Source organism: Camelina sativa, chromosome 3, assembly GCF_000633955.1.
Source record: "Camelina sativa cultivar DH55 chromosome 3, Cs, whole genome shotgun sequence".
Lineage (NCBI taxonomy): Eukaryota > Viridiplantae > Streptophyta > Magnoliopsida > Brassicales > Brassicaceae > Camelina > Camelina sativa.
This window is the reverse complement of record NC_025687.1, coordinates 11,800,506-11,820,434: the sequence shown is the minus strand read 5'-3', so window position 1 is coordinate 11,820,434 and position 19,929 is coordinate 11,800,506. Positions and strand designations below refer to the sequence as shown.

The following is a 19,929-nucleotide window of genomic DNA, read 5'->3' as shown; positions in this document are numbered from 1 at the left end:
AGGGAATCCCATAGGTTAGATCTTGTTGGTTCTGACTTCTATTGATGATAATGCCCTGGTGGTGGTATTATGGTCTGCGTCCACTTTGTCTTCATATTTGACAAATGTAATCAAATATGCTGTTGTGAGAAAGTTCTACGAAAATTTTCACTAATCTAAAAACCAGATCGAGAAAATGAACAATGTTGTTGAAAAACATGAGACCTTTCTTAGCCAGCAGTATCCCAAATCTGGTTTGAAAACAAAAACACCATCCAACATAGTTAGTGGCTAAGCACATGTATATTAGGAGACCCAAGTTACCCATGTCCTTTCTTTTACAAAGTTAAGAAAGAAGATGAGAGACATATTTTCCGACGGGGCAAAGACAAGTTGCTAATTGCTTCCACCACCACCGAAGAGGTAATTCAGAGATGAGCCGCCTCCAGGGGTCGCATGTACCTTGGTCGATGGCCGGTCCTGCATTCAGCCAAAATTGTTTTCGTTAAACTGTGCGGTTCACCAATGCATAGATGTTTAGATAATTAGATGTTAACTCATTCAAAAACTTGAGTGAAGTTGTGATTTCATATCATAATGCTGCAAACGAAACTTCAGAGATGCTTTTTTTTTTTTTGCAAAAATATTTGCTACTTGTGGGTGAGAAGGTTTTGCTTTTGGTAAATGAAATAGCCAGGTGATTACACAACAATGTGAATCACCACCTTGTCTATAAAAAATCAAAAAATTTACAGCGATAAAAAGAGATAGTACCGTAAGGAAGTTGCCTGTGTTCTGTCCATCTGCTCGAGTGTAGTTGTTTGTAGAGGAGTTACTGATACCAGCAGGTATTTGCTTGGTAAAATTAGCCGGCTGAGCAGCAGCGGGTTTAGGTGAAGGATCAGCATTCACAGGCAGAGTTTCAGACTGAGGAACTGGAGCATTGCTAACAGCTGGCTTTGGAGCCTCTCCAGTACCAAAAAGATATCCCAAAGAACTTTGCCCACCACCAGCACTAAATCCACGACCCATTTGATCTCCTTTTCCTGGGAAGTACATTTACCAAGGCCTTGGATTCAGAACATAGATGTATATACACTTGTAGATGTATATACAAGATTCAGGTCTGCTAATAACAATCATTGCACATCAAACCACTTAGGCAACAAAACAAAAGATCTTCATCTAACATTCTCACTCATTGTTTCAATCATTTTATCGAAAAACAAACGCAAGCATGCTGCTCTGGTTCAAGAAGCCAAACCAACCACTAACTAAATTTTGCAAATCAAACCGAAAAGTCATTGTTAAACGCTATCACATAGACTGATTCTTTCAGAGCCAACAGACTACTACGAATAAGCAACGCCCACAACAACAACAACAACAACAATTGAATACGCATCACAGATATCTCAAAATAAAGCCACAACACATCAATTCTCGATGAGAAACTACACTAAGAGACACCGAGATTCGAAACACCACGACAAACAATTTTGCAATTCCAGAGAACAACAACAACAACACGCACGAAGTAGAAATCGGTCCAGAATAGAAAAAATGCTAAGGTTTATATAATTCACCTGAAAGCTTAACACCGAGGGCAGATCTGGTGATCGGAAAAAGGAGCAACGACGAGCCGGCCTAGTGACGATGATGATATGAAAGCAAAATCCAATTTTAAGAGACGAGAGAGAGAGAGAGAGAGAGAGAGAGAGAGAGAGAGAGAGAGAGAGTGAGAGAGAGAATGTGATATTTTGGAGGGTGTAAATCGTAATTTTCGCACCTATCCGAATTAAAAGGCCAAAACGGATTTTTCAAAACAGAAACGTTACTAGTCGCTATTTATCATAACGTTCCATTGATTTCTTTTTGGGAAAATTACTGCTGGTTAATCCAATAATTAAACAGTTACAAAAATGTGAATAAATGACAAAATAATAAGAAATTAAGAACAAGGTCCCAAATTTGGGTTTTGTTTCGTGCTCACTGCTCAAAGCACTTTCAAAAAAAAAAAAACAATCTCTATAAGGGAATCCTATAACCGGTTTGGTTTTTTACTTGTATCCGGTTTTTGGAAAATTACGATGATTTCTTGAAGGGTATTTGAGATATCTCGACGAGGATTCGGTTCAATGATTGAGGTCGAGAGAAGAACGGTGCGTGATCAGAGCCTTTGAGCTGAAAAACTTGTTCCGGTGGGTTCAATTTGATCATTGCTTCCTGTAGAGGAACCGGTACAGCGTAATCCTCCATGGTTTTGATGTAGAACCGTCGGATTGAACCGTAGTTTTTATCTGATACGTGAAGCTTTTCGCTGACTGGTGCGAATGGGATCGGTCTAATGGCTACCGAGGCCAATGCCAGGTCCTATATTAAAATTGGTTACAAAAATAGTTCGGTTCAATAATTAAATCGATCTGTACCGGTTTAAGATTGATTAGTTCGGTTTTCATTTTACCGTTGGTGGGCTCTGGTTTAAGAGAAAGTCTCTAAGCAAAGATCTGTCGAAATCAACGGCAGTTGGAGGGTTCTTTTTGCCGTTGGCGTACAGAAAGATCTGTGCTTGTTGCATCAGATCATTTGACCCCAGCTGAATAAAATATAAATACATCAAATTATTAATATACAGTTAATAAGGAATTTATAAACATAAGATATATATGAAAAAAGAGTACCTGTTGATTAAAGAGATCAAGAATGCTCTGCCCATTAGCCAACATAGCAGCAGAGATAAAGACAGCTTTGGAGATCTTAGTAGGAAACATCTCCATCGCATATGACATACAAGCTCCTCCAAAGTCATGTCCCACCAGTATCACCTGTTATTATTAACATTAATGTCTTAAAAACATGATCCAACTATAGTAACTTTCATCATTTGCTCTAAACATAGCTGGTTTATAAGATTAATTGTGAACCTTCTCGGTGGGTTTGAGGGATTCAAAGAAGTGGAGGAGAGGCTTGGAGTAGTGAGCGAGGCTTGTGATGTTGTTGGTGTCAATAGAGCTCACACCTGAACCGGTCAAGTCAATAGCATCGACTTGGAAGCCATGTTTCTCTAAGAGGGTTATGGTTTTGTACCAACACCAAGCCCCGAATCCACCACCATGAACCAGCACGAACCGCTTTGTCTCCGAGCCTTCCACCTTATTTAGCTCCTGTTAGACATACACATACGTCACATGTCACGATATAGATAAGCTGTGTACATAAATGCTAAACGGAGTTTCTCATTTTTTATGCGTGTACAAACGATTAACTAACTAATTTGTCTAACTTGTTGTTTAATTTGGAAAACAAGTATCATATATTATCGTATAAATGCAATCTTAACGTATGGTTAGGCTTATTCATTAGTTACGTTTTCTATTGAGCCAAGTGCTTGCCTTGTCAACGAGCTGGTTAGGCTTGATCATGGGATCGGTACTGGACCTTTGTCTAGAGCTAGAGCTTCTTACGAATCCCGAGGTTGACTTCTTGGGAGTCTGGACGGCGGAAACAGGTCCTGAGCTGGTGCCTGAGGGATGAGACGAGGGATAGACAACGGAGGTGGAGCGTCTGAAACTAGGAGGAACAACAGAGTTGCTGTTACGAGGGGTTTGGTTGAAGAGGAGATTAGTCGCTGCTAAGGTTTGCTCCTGAATTACATGAGAGTCTTTGTCATGGCCGTGGTGGTCTTGATGATGTCTCTCTCTTATCTTCTTTGTCTTTGCTTTGATCCCGCCTTTCTTGGAAGACGAAGTGGATGATGATCCAGAGCAGGAGAGCGAAGGAAGTAGTGTCCGCCTTCTAAATGAAGGCATCAACGACAGACGACGCACGTATTTGTATTTCCCGGAGTTACTTCCTCCTCCGCCGGAGGATTTCTTAGGACGTTGTTCCTTCTCGTGAGATATGCATGTGAATGAGTTCCCCATTTTTTAGAATTTGCTGTGTTAGTTTCTTCACAAAACAAAAAGAGATGTTTATACATGTTCTGAAAGAGATGTTTATACTACATGTTCGTGCTCGCCTCTGTTGGTTGTTGATAACAGTTGAGACCTTCACGTCGGGACAAAATATATCCTCATTAGGCTTTGAGGTTACAAAGCATTGATTATTTGACTAAATCTGACTGGTATTGAGGAATATATATGAGAATAACTGTGTTCAGAGTTGGAATGTTTGTACTTTTGGTACATATAATAAGACAATACTTTATTATAAAATGATTAAACAATCTAAACAAAATTTGGTTGCCAAGATGGAGAGACAGATGTGTATAGTGGATGAACATGGAGGGCACATTGTTTTGACTTTCAAGATGAGTCGAGTGCAGGCGAAAGCCAAAAAGGCATAAATCTATTACAAGATACAATAATAAACACACCTTACTTCCCTGAAATGTTAGGTGTCTCCAGCTCTATAAATGAACATAGATTAAGCTTCTTGTTCCTAATAATTAATGCTAAGCTCAGCCACAGTCATCTTCTTTCAACCGAACGCATATCCTTTAAATGTTCAGCATCAGTCTCCAGTGGTATCATCAGTGTTCAACCTCCATCATAATAGAAACAGTTATATCTGCATCAGAGAGAGAAATGATGAGTACACAAAGAACCAGGGATTTTGCTTTCTTGTTCATCAGAAGCTTTGGTCTGCAACTACTAATCCTCTAGGGACGGAGGAAAAAAGATGTAAATCATCTCTCTATGCCATGTTAAAATTTCAAAAACTGATGAGAGATATTGTTGTGATGTACCTTGAAATAAGCAAAAGGGGACCAGTTAAATTCACTCCGTTTTGTAATGATGAGGAGCCAACTCAGCCAACCATAAGGGATCAATTCTTGTGACGTTCTTGATGTACTTCTTGCTGGTTTGCATGAGCTCGTCGAATATAACACATTCAGGTTTCGCACGGAATAAAACAGAAGTTGGGTGGATGTGGACAATCTCACCACTTTCCAAAGCCCTGTCAAGTCATTAGTTGACAACGGAAGATTTGTAAAGATGAAAAGAGCAGAGCATAATAGGCGTATTTACATGTTAAAATATTAAACAAACCACCATAGGTAACATACCTGTATGTACCGTCCAATTGTCTCTGTGCTGCTTTAAGGAAAAACGATGCAGCAAGACATCTACGAAACTCAAGCATGTCACTTCCGCATGAAGACACATTAAAACCCATCTGTACAACATGTTCACGAATTTGCCTGCAACAATCCTTTAGTGTGATTATCATAATTCATCATAAGGCATAACAATCAACTGTAATTATCTACGAAGAAAGCATAACCAACCTATATATGTCACGAGCATGCTTCAAGGAACGGCTATTCACAAAGTTCTCCTTACACCATTTTTTCATAATTTTATCAATATTGTTTCCACTGCCGGCTACATTTTTCTTTTCCAAGAACTCATCTGACTCCCGATAAACACTAAGATAAGTTAGGTGGTCCCCTTCAACGCTAGCGAAGTGGTTTCTTGCTGTTCTTGCCTGCGAAGCAAAGAATAGACGTGGCTGCTTTAATCAACTATTAATAAAAAGGAAAATAAAACTATCTCCTGGTCTTTTGGTATGCTCACCTCTTCTCTCTTCTCACGCGGATCATAAAATATGGACTCCACAGTGAGCACGGCAACAGTGATCAGCATTTCCTCTAGACAGTTGAATTGATTGGCCAAAATTAGAGCTTTGGAGTAAATAGGTTCCAGTGGGAGCCGTGACATTTGGTAGCCAGCGGGATCTTCTAGTTTACCATCATCCGTCAAGGCACCAAGCGAGTGCAACTCTGCCAATGCTTTTACAATCGCACCACTGTTTAACATCAGATGAAAATCTAGATCAACAAAGTGTTTATGAAAAACCATTAGAGAATAAATGCTTCAGCTATGAGAGTCACACTTCCCTAAAAGACTTAAGTTATAGCAACCAACAAACCAAACCACCGATATTCTCAGTATATGAGGATATCCACAACAGAAGGAAATACCTTGAAGGTTTATCTATAAAATCAAATCCAATTATGTCCTCAATTCCGAGAGCCTTCAGCTGCAAAATGATATTTGAGAGGTTGCATCTCTTGATCTCTGGTTTAGTTGAGTCTTCCAGTTTCTCAAATTCCCTCTCCGGATAAAGACGAAAGCACTTCCCGGGAACCTCACGTCCTGCGCGTCCACTAAAGTAAAAGCCAAAAATAAACCAGAGAGCATATATACTTGCAGGTAAAACTCCTAACTTTTGCCAACCATTACTATCTTGAACTGAAAGAAAAAATGAATGTAGAATAAGGTACCTTCTTTGAAGCGTCTGTGCTTTTGATGCTGGAACAACATCAAGTGACTCCATGCCTTTCCTTGGATCATAGGTTCGTGCCTTAACAAAACCAGGGTCTATAACGTATCTTATTCCAGGAATTGTAATTGATGTCTCTGCTATATTCGTGGCCAAAATCACCTAAAATGTGCAAATAAAAAGAACTCAGACTGGTTTTATTATCATCCCAACACAATTGACAACCAAATCTCCAAAATAAGCAAATGATAGCTAAACTTCTCTAACCTTACGAAAACCAGGCGGAGCTGCGGCAAAAGCTTTCATTTGCTGCTCTGATGGAAGTGCAGAAAAGATGGGAATTGGCAGTAGCTTTCGTTTCTCTTCAGGTAAATGCTGAAGTCTTTCTTGGACTAGTCTCTCAACAGATTCGATTTCATCTTGCCCAGTGAGGAAAACAAGTATGTCACCTGGCTTCTCCTCCATATGAATCTAAGATAATCAGACGCAGGATTAGTATTACTAAAACTACAAATTTCCATTCCTCAAATGCTGGTAGAGGCAAGAGAGAGATAGTTAGGCCACAAAATGAATAACCTGAAATATGGTGACCAAGGCAGCATCTATATAATCTGATTCAGGATGAACAGTGTAAAGAATGTCAACAGGAAATTGTCGCCCTTGCACATGAACAGCTTTGGCACCACCGTAATACTCAGAGAAAACACGAGCATCCAAACTAGCAGACATGATGATCAGCTTCAACGGAGATAATTTTCTACCTTGACACCCTCTTAATACACCATTCTGCTGAGGACCATTCTCATCCCTTGTTTTTGTCTGCATTTCTAATGCCATATGACCAATCTCAGTTTTCTCACCAATAGGCTTCAACCGAGCCCGCTGTATTTTTTTCAGCAAGGCCAGCAGAACATCAGTATGAACACTCCTGTCATGAGCTTCATCGACAATAATAACTGAATATCTAGAAAGATGAGGATCCAACAGCGCTTCCCTGCAGAGATTTTGACAAAAGGTTTTTAATTTAATGTTTGTGAGAACAGAGAGATCAGCAATAATAAAACTAGGCTACAACAATAGAGTTATGGTTTTGTTTACCTCAGCAACAATCCATCTGTCATGTATTTCAACCTAGTCACATTAGAAGTAGTATCATCAAACCTAATGGAATAGCCAACCTTTTGGCCTAACTGAACCTCACATTCCTCAGCTACCCTTTTAGCAACAGTCACAGCAGCAATACGCCTTGGTTGTGTTATCCCTATCATCTTTCCCTCTCGACAGAATCCAGCATTGTATAGGAACTGAGGCAATTCTTCATGAAGATTAAAAAAAAAACAAAACAAGATCAACTAAAATACTTGGTGTCCATTCACTTTATATATATTCCAAGCAAAAACACACTAGAGATTGAACTTACGAGTAGTTTTCCCACTACCGGTTTCACCAACAATAATCAAAATATCATTCTTTCGAACCTCCTCAATCAAACGTTTCTCCACTGGGTTGAGAAGACATACAAAACACACCAACAGAGTTAAAGTCTCAGCAGCCATGAAAACAAAAAAAAGCACAAAAATTTGACAAAAAGAAAGACAGAACCTAGTTTGTAATAACACGCACCTGAAGCAATAGGAAGAGACTTTCTATGTTCTGTTATCTTTTGCCTCATGCTGTGATAAGTAAAAAAAAAATCAATCGCAAAATCATTATGCAAAAAAATTCAATTTTTTTTTCTGGGTAATCATATCAGAACACTATGGTTGATAGTATACAGTAAGAGACTAACCTGAAGTTCGGTTTGCTGTTTTGTACAGAGCTCCGAGGTTCTCCTTGCGCCATTGATGGCATCCCCAAAATAAAATTCACCGAGGTTTCTTCACAGTAATACGAAGAGATTTCAGAGTCGGACAAGAAATTCAACAACAGGAGTGATTAAAATCGAGCTCGATTGATTAGAACAGCAACTTGAAAGAGACGATGTTTATGGCCTTTACTCGCTCGTGCGTCTTCTTTGGTTCTTCTATGTCAGGGAAAACAAAAATTAGGTTATTTGCTTGGTTCGAATCAGATACCGGACGGTTGAACCGGTTTAAGATGGTTTTGATTATTTTGTAGTGTGTGATTTATTATTAGAACAATGTTTGGTTTATATATGATTTGTTATTTAGGGTTTAGGTTTGGGATTTTGTGTATATATTATGTTTTGAATTTGCTATATTTTGAATATGATATGGTTTATGATTTTAAATTTGCCTTAAAAATTATACTTGATAATTTGTGGAAAGTTTTTTTTTTTGGTAAACATAATTTGTGGAAAATTTGCTACGAAATGTGCTGAATTCATTTTTAGTTGTTATTTTGTCTCAAGTATTATTTATTTTGGGTAGGCTTAATTAATCAATCCCATACTTAAATGGTTTCACAATCACAAAGCACCATGGTCAATGGTCTCATGAATCAAAAGCCAAAAGCCATATTGCGTACAACGTATAAGATTCATCTATCATTAGATGTGGTACACCACCGGTCAAATTTTTTTTTTATTTTTTTTTAAATTATCAAATTTAGTTAATTTAGTGAAGTTCTAATAATTATCTTGTAGTTTTGGAAGAATTATAGATATAACCATGCTATCTACACATTTTTGTATTCGTAAAACTTTCAACTTCTTTTGTATTGGTCGATAAGACTAACTATATATATTTGCAAAAGCTCAGCTTGATTGGACTAACTATATATATTTATGAATATATATATATATATAGGAGATGGTATATATAAACTCAGAATTGTAGCCTCTAGTGCAAATATATATAATTGTTATAGTGCTGATTTTTTAATTTACTATTATATATATATATTATTCATTTAAATGTTATTTATTTAGTATTTACTGGGTGTATCTTTGTTCATTTTTAAAAATTGAGAATTTTAATTCTGATTGTAAATATTATTGTTTTTTAATATTTATATATATATATATATATATATATCTACATATATATCTATATATTGAATTGACTACAATACATTATAGATTTTGGTTTTAATTTTTCCTAAGATATTTATTTTAAGATTTATTTTCCATATTTATGTGGGTTTAATTAATAAATTATAAAAAATTAACTGTCTTTTAGGTGTGTAAATACTATTCTTGTTTATTATAGTGTTTTTGTAAATACACTAAATATAATATTTGGAGTGCTTTTGTTTTAATTGTTTACGAATACAAAATATAAGGTGCTGAACTCCAATGGGGGATTTATTGAAGGTGCTGAACTCGTTCTCTTTACCCAGATTTTTTCATGTTCTTAAATATTTTTTGAATCGGTAGATGATTAGTATTGTTAATTCAATTAACTCTATCCTGCTACTGTTTTTTTTCTCAAACTTAGTAATTTTGTTTTGGGTGATGAAAAATGAATAGCTCTGTGAAACAAAACGCATAGTTATTGTCCACTACTAAAGGAAAAGAGAAAAATATTTGTGAATCAGAATAGTGTAGAAAATATTGTAGACATGAGAATCACAATATTATTTTCTGCAAACTCTTCTAATCTCAGCTACTCATGACCTCAGCTATAGTAGATGCGGAAATGTTTAGGTAATTAATTTTTCTTTTGGATGTGGTGGTTTTTCTATTCGGTAGAGAATGACATATATATATATATATATATAATTTTCAAGGTTGTAGGTAGGGTTTTCTCTTTTTCAGTGGGATGTAATCTTCGTTCGCAAGTTTAGAGAATATTCATGCGATTTTGCTTGTTTTGTTTTAGGGAATAATGGTAAAGGATATCGTTATTTTGAGTATAGTTAGGATTTGATTTATGTAATCCGATCATTAGGAATATATGTATAACTACTTACCTAATTGTTTTTGTTCTCTCGATATTTTAGGGATGTTGCAAATTTAATTAGATATATTTTTAGGTAAGGTCCGATTCTCGTAAGCGAATTTAATGTTTGATTAAAAACCTGACCCGTATGACCAAATAAGTAAAGATCCGATTTTCAAAATCGGTTTAAAAACCTTTTAAAAAACCCGACCCGGATGACAAAAAAAGAGCCACAAATTTGTACAAAAAAAATGTTAAGATAGATGATTTCATAAAAAAAATTATTGAGTGATGATGAATACAACGAAGAGATCCTAATGCAATTGGGAGAATAATGATTACATAAGGCTATAATCTGACTTAGAGACCTTCTTAGAGAATTAAGAGAGGGGATTATTTGTTTTTATACTCTCTCTACAAATTTTCTTCTAGCAGTAACACTTCCTTTCTCCTCTTAATTCTACTTTTTTTCCTCCCAATTCTACTTTTACTGAAAAGAGTTAACATTGCTACATTACACGAACAGGAGGAATACTCTGCTCATTCTTGAAGAAATTCTCAGGATCATACATAGCTTTAACTTGCATCAATCTCTTCAAATTACCCAAGAAATACTTGTATCCGTAGATCTTAGCCTCATCCACGTCTGTCTCGCCACTTGGATTGCTTCCAATATCGATGTCTCTGTAATTAAAGAAGGCCTCTCTCGGGTTACTTGACACGTACGGTTCCGCAACCTCGTAAAGCTCCTTCATCGTACTCAGGCTAGCCTCCGTGTCGTTTGCGTCCTCCCATGTCGTATAGTATTGAACCTTGAACAAGTTTCCTTTCCGGTGAGGAAATGCTGTGGCGTTCGCCGGAATCATGTCCATCATCCCACCGTAAGGGTTGAAGTGCAGCCACACAATATCGTTGAACTTCAACATTGTCTTCCAAATCTTCTCTATTCCTTCTTTGGGGATTGGCTTTTTCACGTAATCAGATTTACTCTTAAAGAATACTGGATCCGTTGGCCTATCTAGAAGGACGGTCTTCGGTGTACCGGCTGGATGCATGGCCCAAAACAATATCGTGTTAAGCCAGCTCATTTCTTGACAATCTTCACGTCTCAGCCCTAATTCAGGAAAGCTCTGGTTCATTATCTCCATCAGCTCATCGGTCCGACCCAAGAACTGAGCATAGAATACAACCGCGATGGTTCTCTCTTCGTGTTTTGTTCCATTTACGACCTGAGGCATTGCTCTCAAGAAAAGACTATCAGGGAATTTGTAAGCGACGAGCTGCCATTTGTAGAGAACATCAGTGCCTCCTTGTTCCAATGTTTTGTTAACCTTAAACACTGTCAAGATCTTTGGAACTTTAACGAGTTTGATTTTCCAAGAGAGGATAACTCCAAAACTTGCACCACCACCACCGCGAATGGCCCAAAATAGATCTTCTCCCATAGTAGATCGATTCAAGAGCTTACCGTTGGCATCAATTAATTGAGCATCAATGACATGATCCACTGTGAGTCCGAATTTTCTTATCAGATTTCCGTACCCTCCACCGCTTATGTGTCCTCCAGCTCCTACCGTAGCGCAAATACCACCCGGGAACGCTAGCGTTTGGCTTGCCTCATTGATCTTGACATAGAGCTCTCCCAAGGTCGCACCAGCTTCAACCCATGCTTTCTTGCCTGACACGTCAACAGTAATAGACCTCAGATTGTTCATATCGAGAATGACAAATGGCACTGACGACGTGTAAGAAAGGCCCTCATTGTCATGACCACCGCTTCGGATACGGATCTGGACACCATTGGACTTTGCGCAGACCACCGTGGCTTGAACATGAGATACATGTTTCGCCACTACGATGGCTACTAGTGTTTTGTGGATAGGGCTTGGGAATCTCTTGTTTTTGGTGTATGACACGTAAGAAGACAAGAAGGTGGTGCTGTTATCGGCGGTGAAGATGGCATCGATGATTGGATTCTCCGGACTGGTATGAGAGCGAAGACATTCAATGAAGTTTTCAGAATTTGGTTTCGTTACTTCTGCTTCTAGAGCCGAAACCAAAAGAACGAGACACAAAACAGAGAGTGCTTCTTTCATTTTTGTTGTTGTTTTTGTTTTTCTCTTACGTCTGATCTCTACCAAGGATTTTAATTTATAGAAATGCCAATACAGAGACAAAATCATATTAAATTGACTGTCTCTTCCATATAGGCGTACTTTGTAAAACAAATTTTTGACTTTTCTTCAACTTGTAGGTGTTTGATTTGAACAATTAACTGATGGAAATTACAACAACAACATTACAGGAACGCTTTCATGATCGAGACCACATGAATTGAACTCGCTTACTGTCACTATAGGTATAGATTACAAATTTACAAAGGTTTTGTAAATGGAAATTATTTACAATTAAAAACCTAATTTGTATAGATGAGACTTCATATTTTTTCCTTTTCTTTTAGTTTTTTTTTAACAGTCCTTTTCTTTTAATTGTCAACAGCTTTTGAAACTTAATTTGTATAGTAATAAAAAATAAAAAACGTAGTTTTTGGTTTTTTGCTGATTATATATATTATGCCAAATCCACTGAAATTTCCTCTCTAGCTATATTCTCATTCAATTCCTGTTGAATGCAAATTTTAATGGAATACGTTTTTGTCAAGACTAAGTCACTAAAATACCAATGACTTTATTTTTTTATTTTTGTTGGGGTCAAGAAGTACGGGAGAACTCTTGATAGAATAGGCTTTTTAAGTTTATTTTAAAACTGCAATTGACTTTTCTTATAGCAGAGCCAGAAAAGTCGATTATTTTTCTAAAACGTTATCTTAAATGAATTTCAAAAAAGAAAAAAAAACGTTATTTGCAATGGTACTGGTGTAATAATAATAATAATAATAATAATAATAATAATAATAATAATAATAATATTAGTGTTAAGAGTTTGAACTGTATCTTACGCATGTAACTGTATCTGTTGTTTAGATGCTTTTCAAATTGGTTTTCTTTTGTGATGCTTCACTACTTGATCTTTTTTGTTGGTTTTATTCACTACTTTAACCTATTTGCAACATTCGTATGTTGAAAGTTTTACATGATTTGCAATGTTTCTGATCTAGTATGATACTATTGACTTCCCAATTTAGAGATGTGATAAATTGGGAAGATAAATTGGGAAGTCAATAGTATCATACTAGAAATGACATCATGGTGAGGCCACCTTCTATATTATTTTACTTCAGATATTTGATAATTAATATGTAGGTACTTAATTACTTAATTACACCAGTTAACGATACTGCTTTCTTTATTGTTACGTTGTTTGTTCAGTAACGTCAAATTGCTCCAAGTTTAACGTTAAGCGTGAGATTACACTGCCTACAAAAATTAGAGAAAGTACAAAATTTTATCTGTATTTTAAAGTATATCTGTACTTTTTAAAATTATCTTATATGGAATATAACTTTATACTTTTTTATTTATGATTATATTAGAGCTATTGATGATACACATATTCTTGCAATAGTATCAACAAAAAAAACATCTTATTTTCGTAACATAAAAGGTGATATATTACAAAATATGTTGGTTACTTGTAATTTTAACTTTGAATTCATGTATGTGCTTAGTGGATGGGAAGGTTCAGCTCATGACTCAAAAGTATGTATATGTCTTTCTATTATAAATATGTTTTCTCAACATGAAAAGTGACAGTATATTATTATTGTATTTCAGAAAAGTTTTATGTAGTAGATTGTGAATTTTCAAATTGTCGAAAATTTTTAGCTCCTTAACATGATGTCAGATATCATCTACAAAAATTTCCTGGTCAAAAGTCACAACACCAGCGAATGTAAAAAAGTTGTTTAACCATCGTCATGCATCCCTAAGGAACGTGGTTGAAAGAATATTTGATATTTTTAAATCTCGATTTGCAATCTTTAAGCATACACCTCCTTTTCCTTATAAGACACCAGAAATTGTACTTGCATGTGTTAGTTTACATAATTTTCTGCGAAAGTTTTGTCGAACGGATTTTTTTCAGAAGAAATCGAGAGTGCATAAGAAATTGTGGAAGAAATTAATGATGATGATAATGCTGAAGTTCTTACAACTCAAGAACAAGAAAGAGAATATGCCAATGAGTTGAGAGATAGCATCAAACATGTGGTTCACTTGAGAGTTGAACGTAAGAGATTATTTTTATAAGTTCTATTTTTCTTTTATAAATTTTGAATTCTATTCTCTTGATTTTCAAATCCACTTTATTTGACTTTCAAATCTACATTGTTTGATTTTCAAATCAATATTATTGGATTTTTAAATCAACTGATTCCATGTGGATTTCCAAATCTTATCAGGATTTCTAAATCCATTAATATCAAGGATCCAATAACACCCCTTAATAATATTTTCAGCTCATTTTTGTTATACTGTACAAAAACACTTGGGGGTTCACCTTGCATTGCACTAAAATACACTTGTAGATTGAATGATGTTTTTTTTATAGTTTGCAACTTCAATTCATTTAAAAACAAGGAAACATTTTACAAATATATAAATGAAAGTAATGAACATGCTTAAGGAAGGTACCCACATATAATAATTCCACTAGAATATTATCCGTGCTATAATAGGGGTTAATTTTTTTTTTTGTATATTTTATATTTTAAAATAAAACTTTAATATGTTGTATTAGTTTATGTATCTGAAGTTATTTCAATAATGTATAAAACATAATTTTGTAATTTTTGTTTTAAAAAACATGTAAGATGTTATATTATGAGTAATTTAATATATGTTATACTTTCTGTTTTAATGTATTTTTTTAAAAAATTCTTTAATATTATAGTGACGTATTATCTATCCGTGCTATAACAAATCAAATTAGAGTGTTTCTATTTTTTTAACTTATTGATCGATCATATATTTATGATATTCTTAAGAATATCGAGTGAATTCTATTATAGTATATAAAATTATAGAATATCAAAATTATTTAAAAAGTTTATTATAGTAAAAAATTATAAAATACATGAAAAACAAGAAAACCGTAAGGCGGAAAGGAAAACACAAAATCTTAATTAGAAACTTCTTTAGACAGGGCTGGGGTTTGGCGCGTCGGAGGTTTTACCTAAACCCTTATCTCCTGTCACACCCCTTTCTCGACTAAGAGCTCGAACTACGGGTACGACGGTCCTTTAGTGTTGCCATCACACTTTTTCAACCACTCCATTTTTGATGTTGAAACCACCGTGCACGTGTCTGAGCAGCTGCCTCCAACATTTGCATGTTCAGTGTCATCTCCTCCATCAGGAAACGAGGTCTTGCCTCCTGTCATAACATCCATGAATGCGGTATCATGGTCATCCTTGGCAACCTCTGCAGCCTCGAGAGCTAAACTTTCTTTAATCTCTAGCGTGTTTTGATCCTTAAACAAGATTGAAAGAAACATATTGTAACAGATTGTTCGGGTTTTTTAATTTGTTGTTTGTCTGAAAAACGATCATATTCAACCAATGTTCAAAATGAAACAGCAGATTTATATAAGCGCCGCATCAAAAAAGTTTATTATTGATTAATGATGACTTTTAACAATCGTAAAAGAACGACAAAAATTGAAACTTAAAGAAAAAAAAAAACTCTAGGGTAATATGATCGAACATACCTTGCATGAAGGCTCAGCAGCCTTCAACTTATTTGATCGTCTTCTGAATTTCACACGGTATCTCGGGATCTGTATCCAGAAGTAGTAAACCACAAACGAAACGACTCTATTTAGAGAGAACCAAAGAAAACAAAAACAAAGCTAAAAGAGATAAAACCCTGGAAAAAAAACAATTGTCATCGAATTGTGAATACAAGATGCAAAATCGAGAAGACGTACCTTGCGGTTGTTGAGCCACCAGAAAGCCTCCTTATCATCCATGATCACGGCCGTTTCCTAAACACCAATCCCGAAAACACTTCAGATTTCGACTATACAATAAAGTGCGGCGTGCATCAGGCTAAACAGAGAAGGGTTATTCACGGGGACCTTGTTTAGTTAAAAAATACAACATGGAATTGGGTCAATCGGACCCAGACTCGGCCCTGAGCTAAAGCCCAATAAACAAAAGGCTTTTGGACCCTTTTTCTGTTTCCGGCTACCGCCACAGCCTTTGTTTAAACAGAAAAAGGATATATCAAAATATGTTCAAAGACAATGCCTTTCGTAAAAGTCTTTATTGAGTAATGATAAAAATATATGACACAATGATCGTAAGGTTAAAAGGGACAATAATGAAAGCTACCTTATAGGCTATATATAAGCCAATAATAACACATGCCCACATAAATTATTCACTTGATAAAAGAGTAGTATCAATGCAATACACGAACAGGAGGAATGCTCTGCTCGTTCTTGAAGAAATTATCAGGATCATACTTCGCTTTAACTTGCATCAATCTCTTCAAATTACCCAAGAAATACTTGGATCCGTAGATCTTAGCTTCATCCACGTTTGTGTTGCCACTCGGATTGCTTCCAACATCGATGTCTCTATAATTAAAGAAGGCCTCTCTCGGGTTACTTGACACGTACGGTTCCGCAACCTCATAAAACTCCTTCATTTCTTTCAGGCTACTCTCCGTGGCATTTGCATTCAACCATGTCGTATAGTATTGAATCTTGAACAAGTTTCCTTTCCGGTGAGGAAACGCTGTGGCGGTTGCCGGAATCCGGTCCATCACTCCACCGTAAGGGTTAAATTGCATCCACACAAAATGTTGAATTTCAACATTGTCTTCCAAAGCTTCTCTAATCCTTCCTTAGGGATTGGTTTTTTGACATAATCCGATTTGCTCTTAAAGAAATCTCCTGGACTCGGTCTATCTAGAAGAATGGTTGTTGGAGTACCGGCCGGGTAATCGGCCCAAAACAACGTCATGTTAAGCCAGCTCATTTCTTGGCAATCTACACGTTTTAGCCCTAATTCAGGGAAGCTCTGGTCCACTATAGCCATCAGCTTATCGTTTCGACCCAAGAACTGAGCATAGAACACAACCGCGATAGTTTTCCCGCCGCGTTTTGTTGTGTTTGCGACCTGAGGCATTGCTCTAATGAAAAGATCTTCAGGGAATTTAGTAGCGACAAGCTGCCACTTGTAGAGAACATCAGTGCCTCCTTGTTCCAATGTTTTGTTAACCCTAAACACGGTCAGGATCTTTGGAACCTCGACAAGGTTGATTTTCCAAGAGAGGATAACTCCGAAACTCCCACCACCACCACCGCGAATGGCCCAAAAGAGATCTTCTCCCATGGTAGCTCGATTCAAGAGCTTGCCGTTGACATCAATTAACTGAGCATCAATGACGTGATCAACAGTGATTCCGTATTTTCTCATTAGATTTCCGTAACCTCCACCACTTATGTGCCCACCAGCTCCTACGGTAGCGCAAACGCCAGATGGAAACGCTAATGTTTGGGTCGCGTCACTGATCTTTGTGTAGAGCTCTCCCAAAGTTGCACCAGCTAAAAATTACAACTATACTCACTTATACAGTCGAGAGAAAAATCGGGAGAGTGAATCCCACGCGCGGCGATTTTTCTCTCTCAAAAGCCTCCTTCTCCTGATCACAACCTAGTGCGCCGACGCCGTGTCCTCCGTCAATTTCGGTGGCGGTGAGGACCCTCCGGTCCATAGTTCTTCATTCGTGACTTGTTGCATCATCCCGGCGAAGCTGTTGGACGAAATCAAGGGAGCGGTGGAGAGGAGAAGCATCCGCGAGACACTGACGGTAAAGAGCTCTACCGGAGGTGTTGCTACGCGGAGCGGAAGAGGAAGATTCACGGCGAAGAACGAGAGAAGAAGGTAGATAGATCTGGAGATCGGAGATTCTGGAGGTTTCACCGGATTGGTTATGATAGGGGAGGTAATCTCCGATCTGGTGAAGCTAAGCCACCGTCGACGGTCCTCTTATCTACTCCCTGCTGCCTCTCTCTCTCTCACGACTGAGCATGGATCCTCCACGACAAATGACATATCGGATCTCTTCCTCCTTCTCAAAACGGTTCTACGATGGCGGGATGGCAAACGGATCTTGGATCACCATCTCCGTTCAGTTACCGTCGTCCAGGCTCGCCGGAGGTCCTGTTCCGGTCGAGTATCCGCAATTATGGATGGCGGCTGCAAAACGAGTTCTTCGTTTGTAGATTAGGGTTTCACGTAGTACCGGTTTAATCCGGTTGTTGTAACCCGGCCGGTTTTGTTTTTCCAACGGTTTAGTCCGGTTTGATGTAAACGAGTTGGACCTTTTGGGATTTCTGTATGGGCCTACTCCGGAAATAGCCCACTGGGCATTATATTTTTATAATTGAATACCTTTTAACAAAAAAAAAAATTGCACCAGCTTGAATCCATGCTTTCTTGTTTAACACGTCAACAGTAATTGATCTGAGATTGTGCATATCAAGAATTACGAATGGTACAGACGACATGTAAGAAAGACCCTCATAGTCATGACCACCGCTTCGGATACGGATCTGTATACCGTTGGACTTTGCGCAGATCACCGTGGCTTGAATATGAGATACGTGTTTCGCCGCTACGATGGCTAGGAGTTTTGTGTAGTTAGGGCTTAAGAACCTCTTGCTTTTCGTGTATGACAAGTAAGAAGACAAGAAGGTGGTGGTGTTATCGGCGGTGAATATGGCATCGGTGATTGGTTTCGTTACTGCTGCTTCTAAAACTGAAACAAAAAGAACAAGACACAAAACTGAAAGTGCTTCTTTCATTTTGTTGTTGTTTATTTTTATTTTTCGTTTTATTGTAATTATGTCTTACGCTTCTATATCGGATTTCAATTTATAGCAAAATCTACAGAAATGTTTCATGTTAAAAAAAACATTGACTTTTCATATAGGTGTAGTTTGAATTTATTATATAAACATGTAGTTATTTTGAATTTCTTCTGTGAACATGCAGGTTTATTTTGAACAAGATTATGGATATTACATAGTATATTACAGGGGAATCTCTTTCATGATTAGTATCAGGCATTTGAGTCGCGTCAATTGAACTTTCCATTACACATGTTTTGGGATTATTAGTTTTGGTAGTTATAGTGAAGATACCAATCCATTTATTAAAACAATTACGATGGAATTTCTTTGATTTTTCTGTCAAAAATATATCTAGAATGTACTGAATTTTCCTTTCTCTTCTATACCAAGTTCCAATTCCTGTTTTTTTTTTTTTTTTTTTTTTTTTTTTTTTTTTTTTTTTTTTTTTTNTCTCCCTCGTTGAATTCAAATTTACGTTTGTATTGTTGTAAAATACTAATCAATGTTTTTCCATAATTAATGTGATGACCGTAAATTTTTATATAACGTCAAGTGACTTTTCTTATGGCATAAACGTTGATTGTTTGTATTTTATTAGAACAATTCTTGGGTTCACCCCTTCCTACTTAAGGAAATAAATTATTGATTAAGGAATCAAATTATGTATACCAATTAATTTTAAAATTATTAATTCTAAACATTATACTATAGTTTTAAATTATAAAATCTAAACCCAAATCACTCTTTTTATAAATCCAAATTAAAATATAGTTTTCTTTAATTGTAAAATCTAAACCCTAACCACTATTTTATAAACCCAAACCAACATATAATTTTGCTTAATTTTAAAATCTAAATCCTAAACACTATTTTGTAAACCCAAACCGACATATAATTTCGTTTAATTGTAAAATCTAAACCTTAAACTCTAACAATTCTTTTGTAAACCCAAACCGACATATAATTTCATTTAATTGTAAAACCTAAACCCTAAACT

At 36.5% G+C, this 19,929-nt stretch overlaps 5 protein-coding genes and 1 pseudogene across 5 annotated transcripts; all 6 read right to left on the bottom strand.

The window, feature by feature from the left end:
• On the bottom strand, window positions 132–1,687 carry LOC104776649 (protein SPIRAL1-like 1). Its single transcript, XM_010500747.2, has 3 exons — window positions 1,566–1,687; window positions 754–1,025; window positions 132–459 (listed from the first exon to the last, which is right to left on the bottom strand). The coding sequence occupies exons 2-3, from the start codon at window positions 1,009–1,011 to the stop codon at window positions 376–378; spliced, it is 342 nt and encodes a 113-aa protein (XP_010499049.1). The 5' UTR covers window positions 1,012–1,025; window positions 1,566–1,687; the 3' UTR covers window positions 132–375.
• On the bottom strand, window positions 1,786–3,988 carry LOC104776648 (putative methylesterase 13, chloroplastic). Its single transcript, XM_010500746.2, has 5 exons — window positions 3,372–3,988; window positions 2,904–3,143; window positions 2,661–2,804; window positions 2,444–2,575; window positions 1,786–2,352 (listed from the first exon to the last, which is right to left on the bottom strand). Exons 1-5 carry the CDS (start codon window positions 3,900–3,902, stop codon window positions 2,065–2,067), a joined length of 1,335 nt encoding a protein of 444 aa, XP_010499048.1. The 5' UTR covers window positions 3,903–3,988; the 3' UTR covers window positions 1,786–2,064.
• Window positions 4,168–8,287, bottom strand: LOC104776647 (pre-mRNA-splicing factor ATP-dependent RNA helicase DEAH10-like). The gene is made up of 13 exons (XM_010500744.2): window positions 8,057–8,287; window positions 7,891–7,940; window positions 7,688–7,768; window positions 7,366–7,582; window positions 6,844–7,261; window positions 6,535–6,738; window positions 6,269–6,429; window positions 5,966–6,151; window positions 5,559–5,790; window positions 5,270–5,469; window positions 5,048–5,182; window positions 4,727–4,938; window positions 4,168–4,548 (listed from the first exon to the last, which is right to left on the bottom strand). Exons 1-12 carry the CDS (start codon window positions 8,116–8,118, stop codon window positions 4,758–4,760), a joined length of 2,127 nt encoding a protein of 708 aa, XP_010499046.1. The 5' UTR covers window positions 8,119–8,287; the 3' UTR covers window positions 4,168–4,548; window positions 4,727–4,757.
• LOC104776646 (berberine bridge enzyme-like 3) lies at window positions 10,409–12,216 on the bottom strand. The gene has a single exon (XM_010500743.1). The coding sequence runs from the start codon at window positions 12,203–12,205 to the stop codon at window positions 10,619–10,621; it is 1,587 nt and encodes a 528-aa protein (XP_010499045.1). The 5' UTR covers window positions 12,206–12,216; the 3' UTR covers window positions 10,409–10,618.
• On the bottom strand, window positions 15,152–16,109 carry LOC104776645. The gene is made up of 3 exons (XM_010500742.2): window positions 15,996–16,109; window positions 15,777–15,845; window positions 15,152–15,539 (listed from the first exon to the last, which is right to left on the bottom strand). Exons 1-3 carry the CDS (start codon window positions 16,035–16,037, stop codon window positions 15,291–15,293), a joined length of 360 nt encoding a protein of 119 aa, XP_010499044.1. The 5' UTR covers window positions 16,038–16,109; the 3' UTR covers window positions 15,152–15,290.
• On the bottom strand, window positions 16,472–18,884 carry LOC109124991 (annotated as a pseudogene).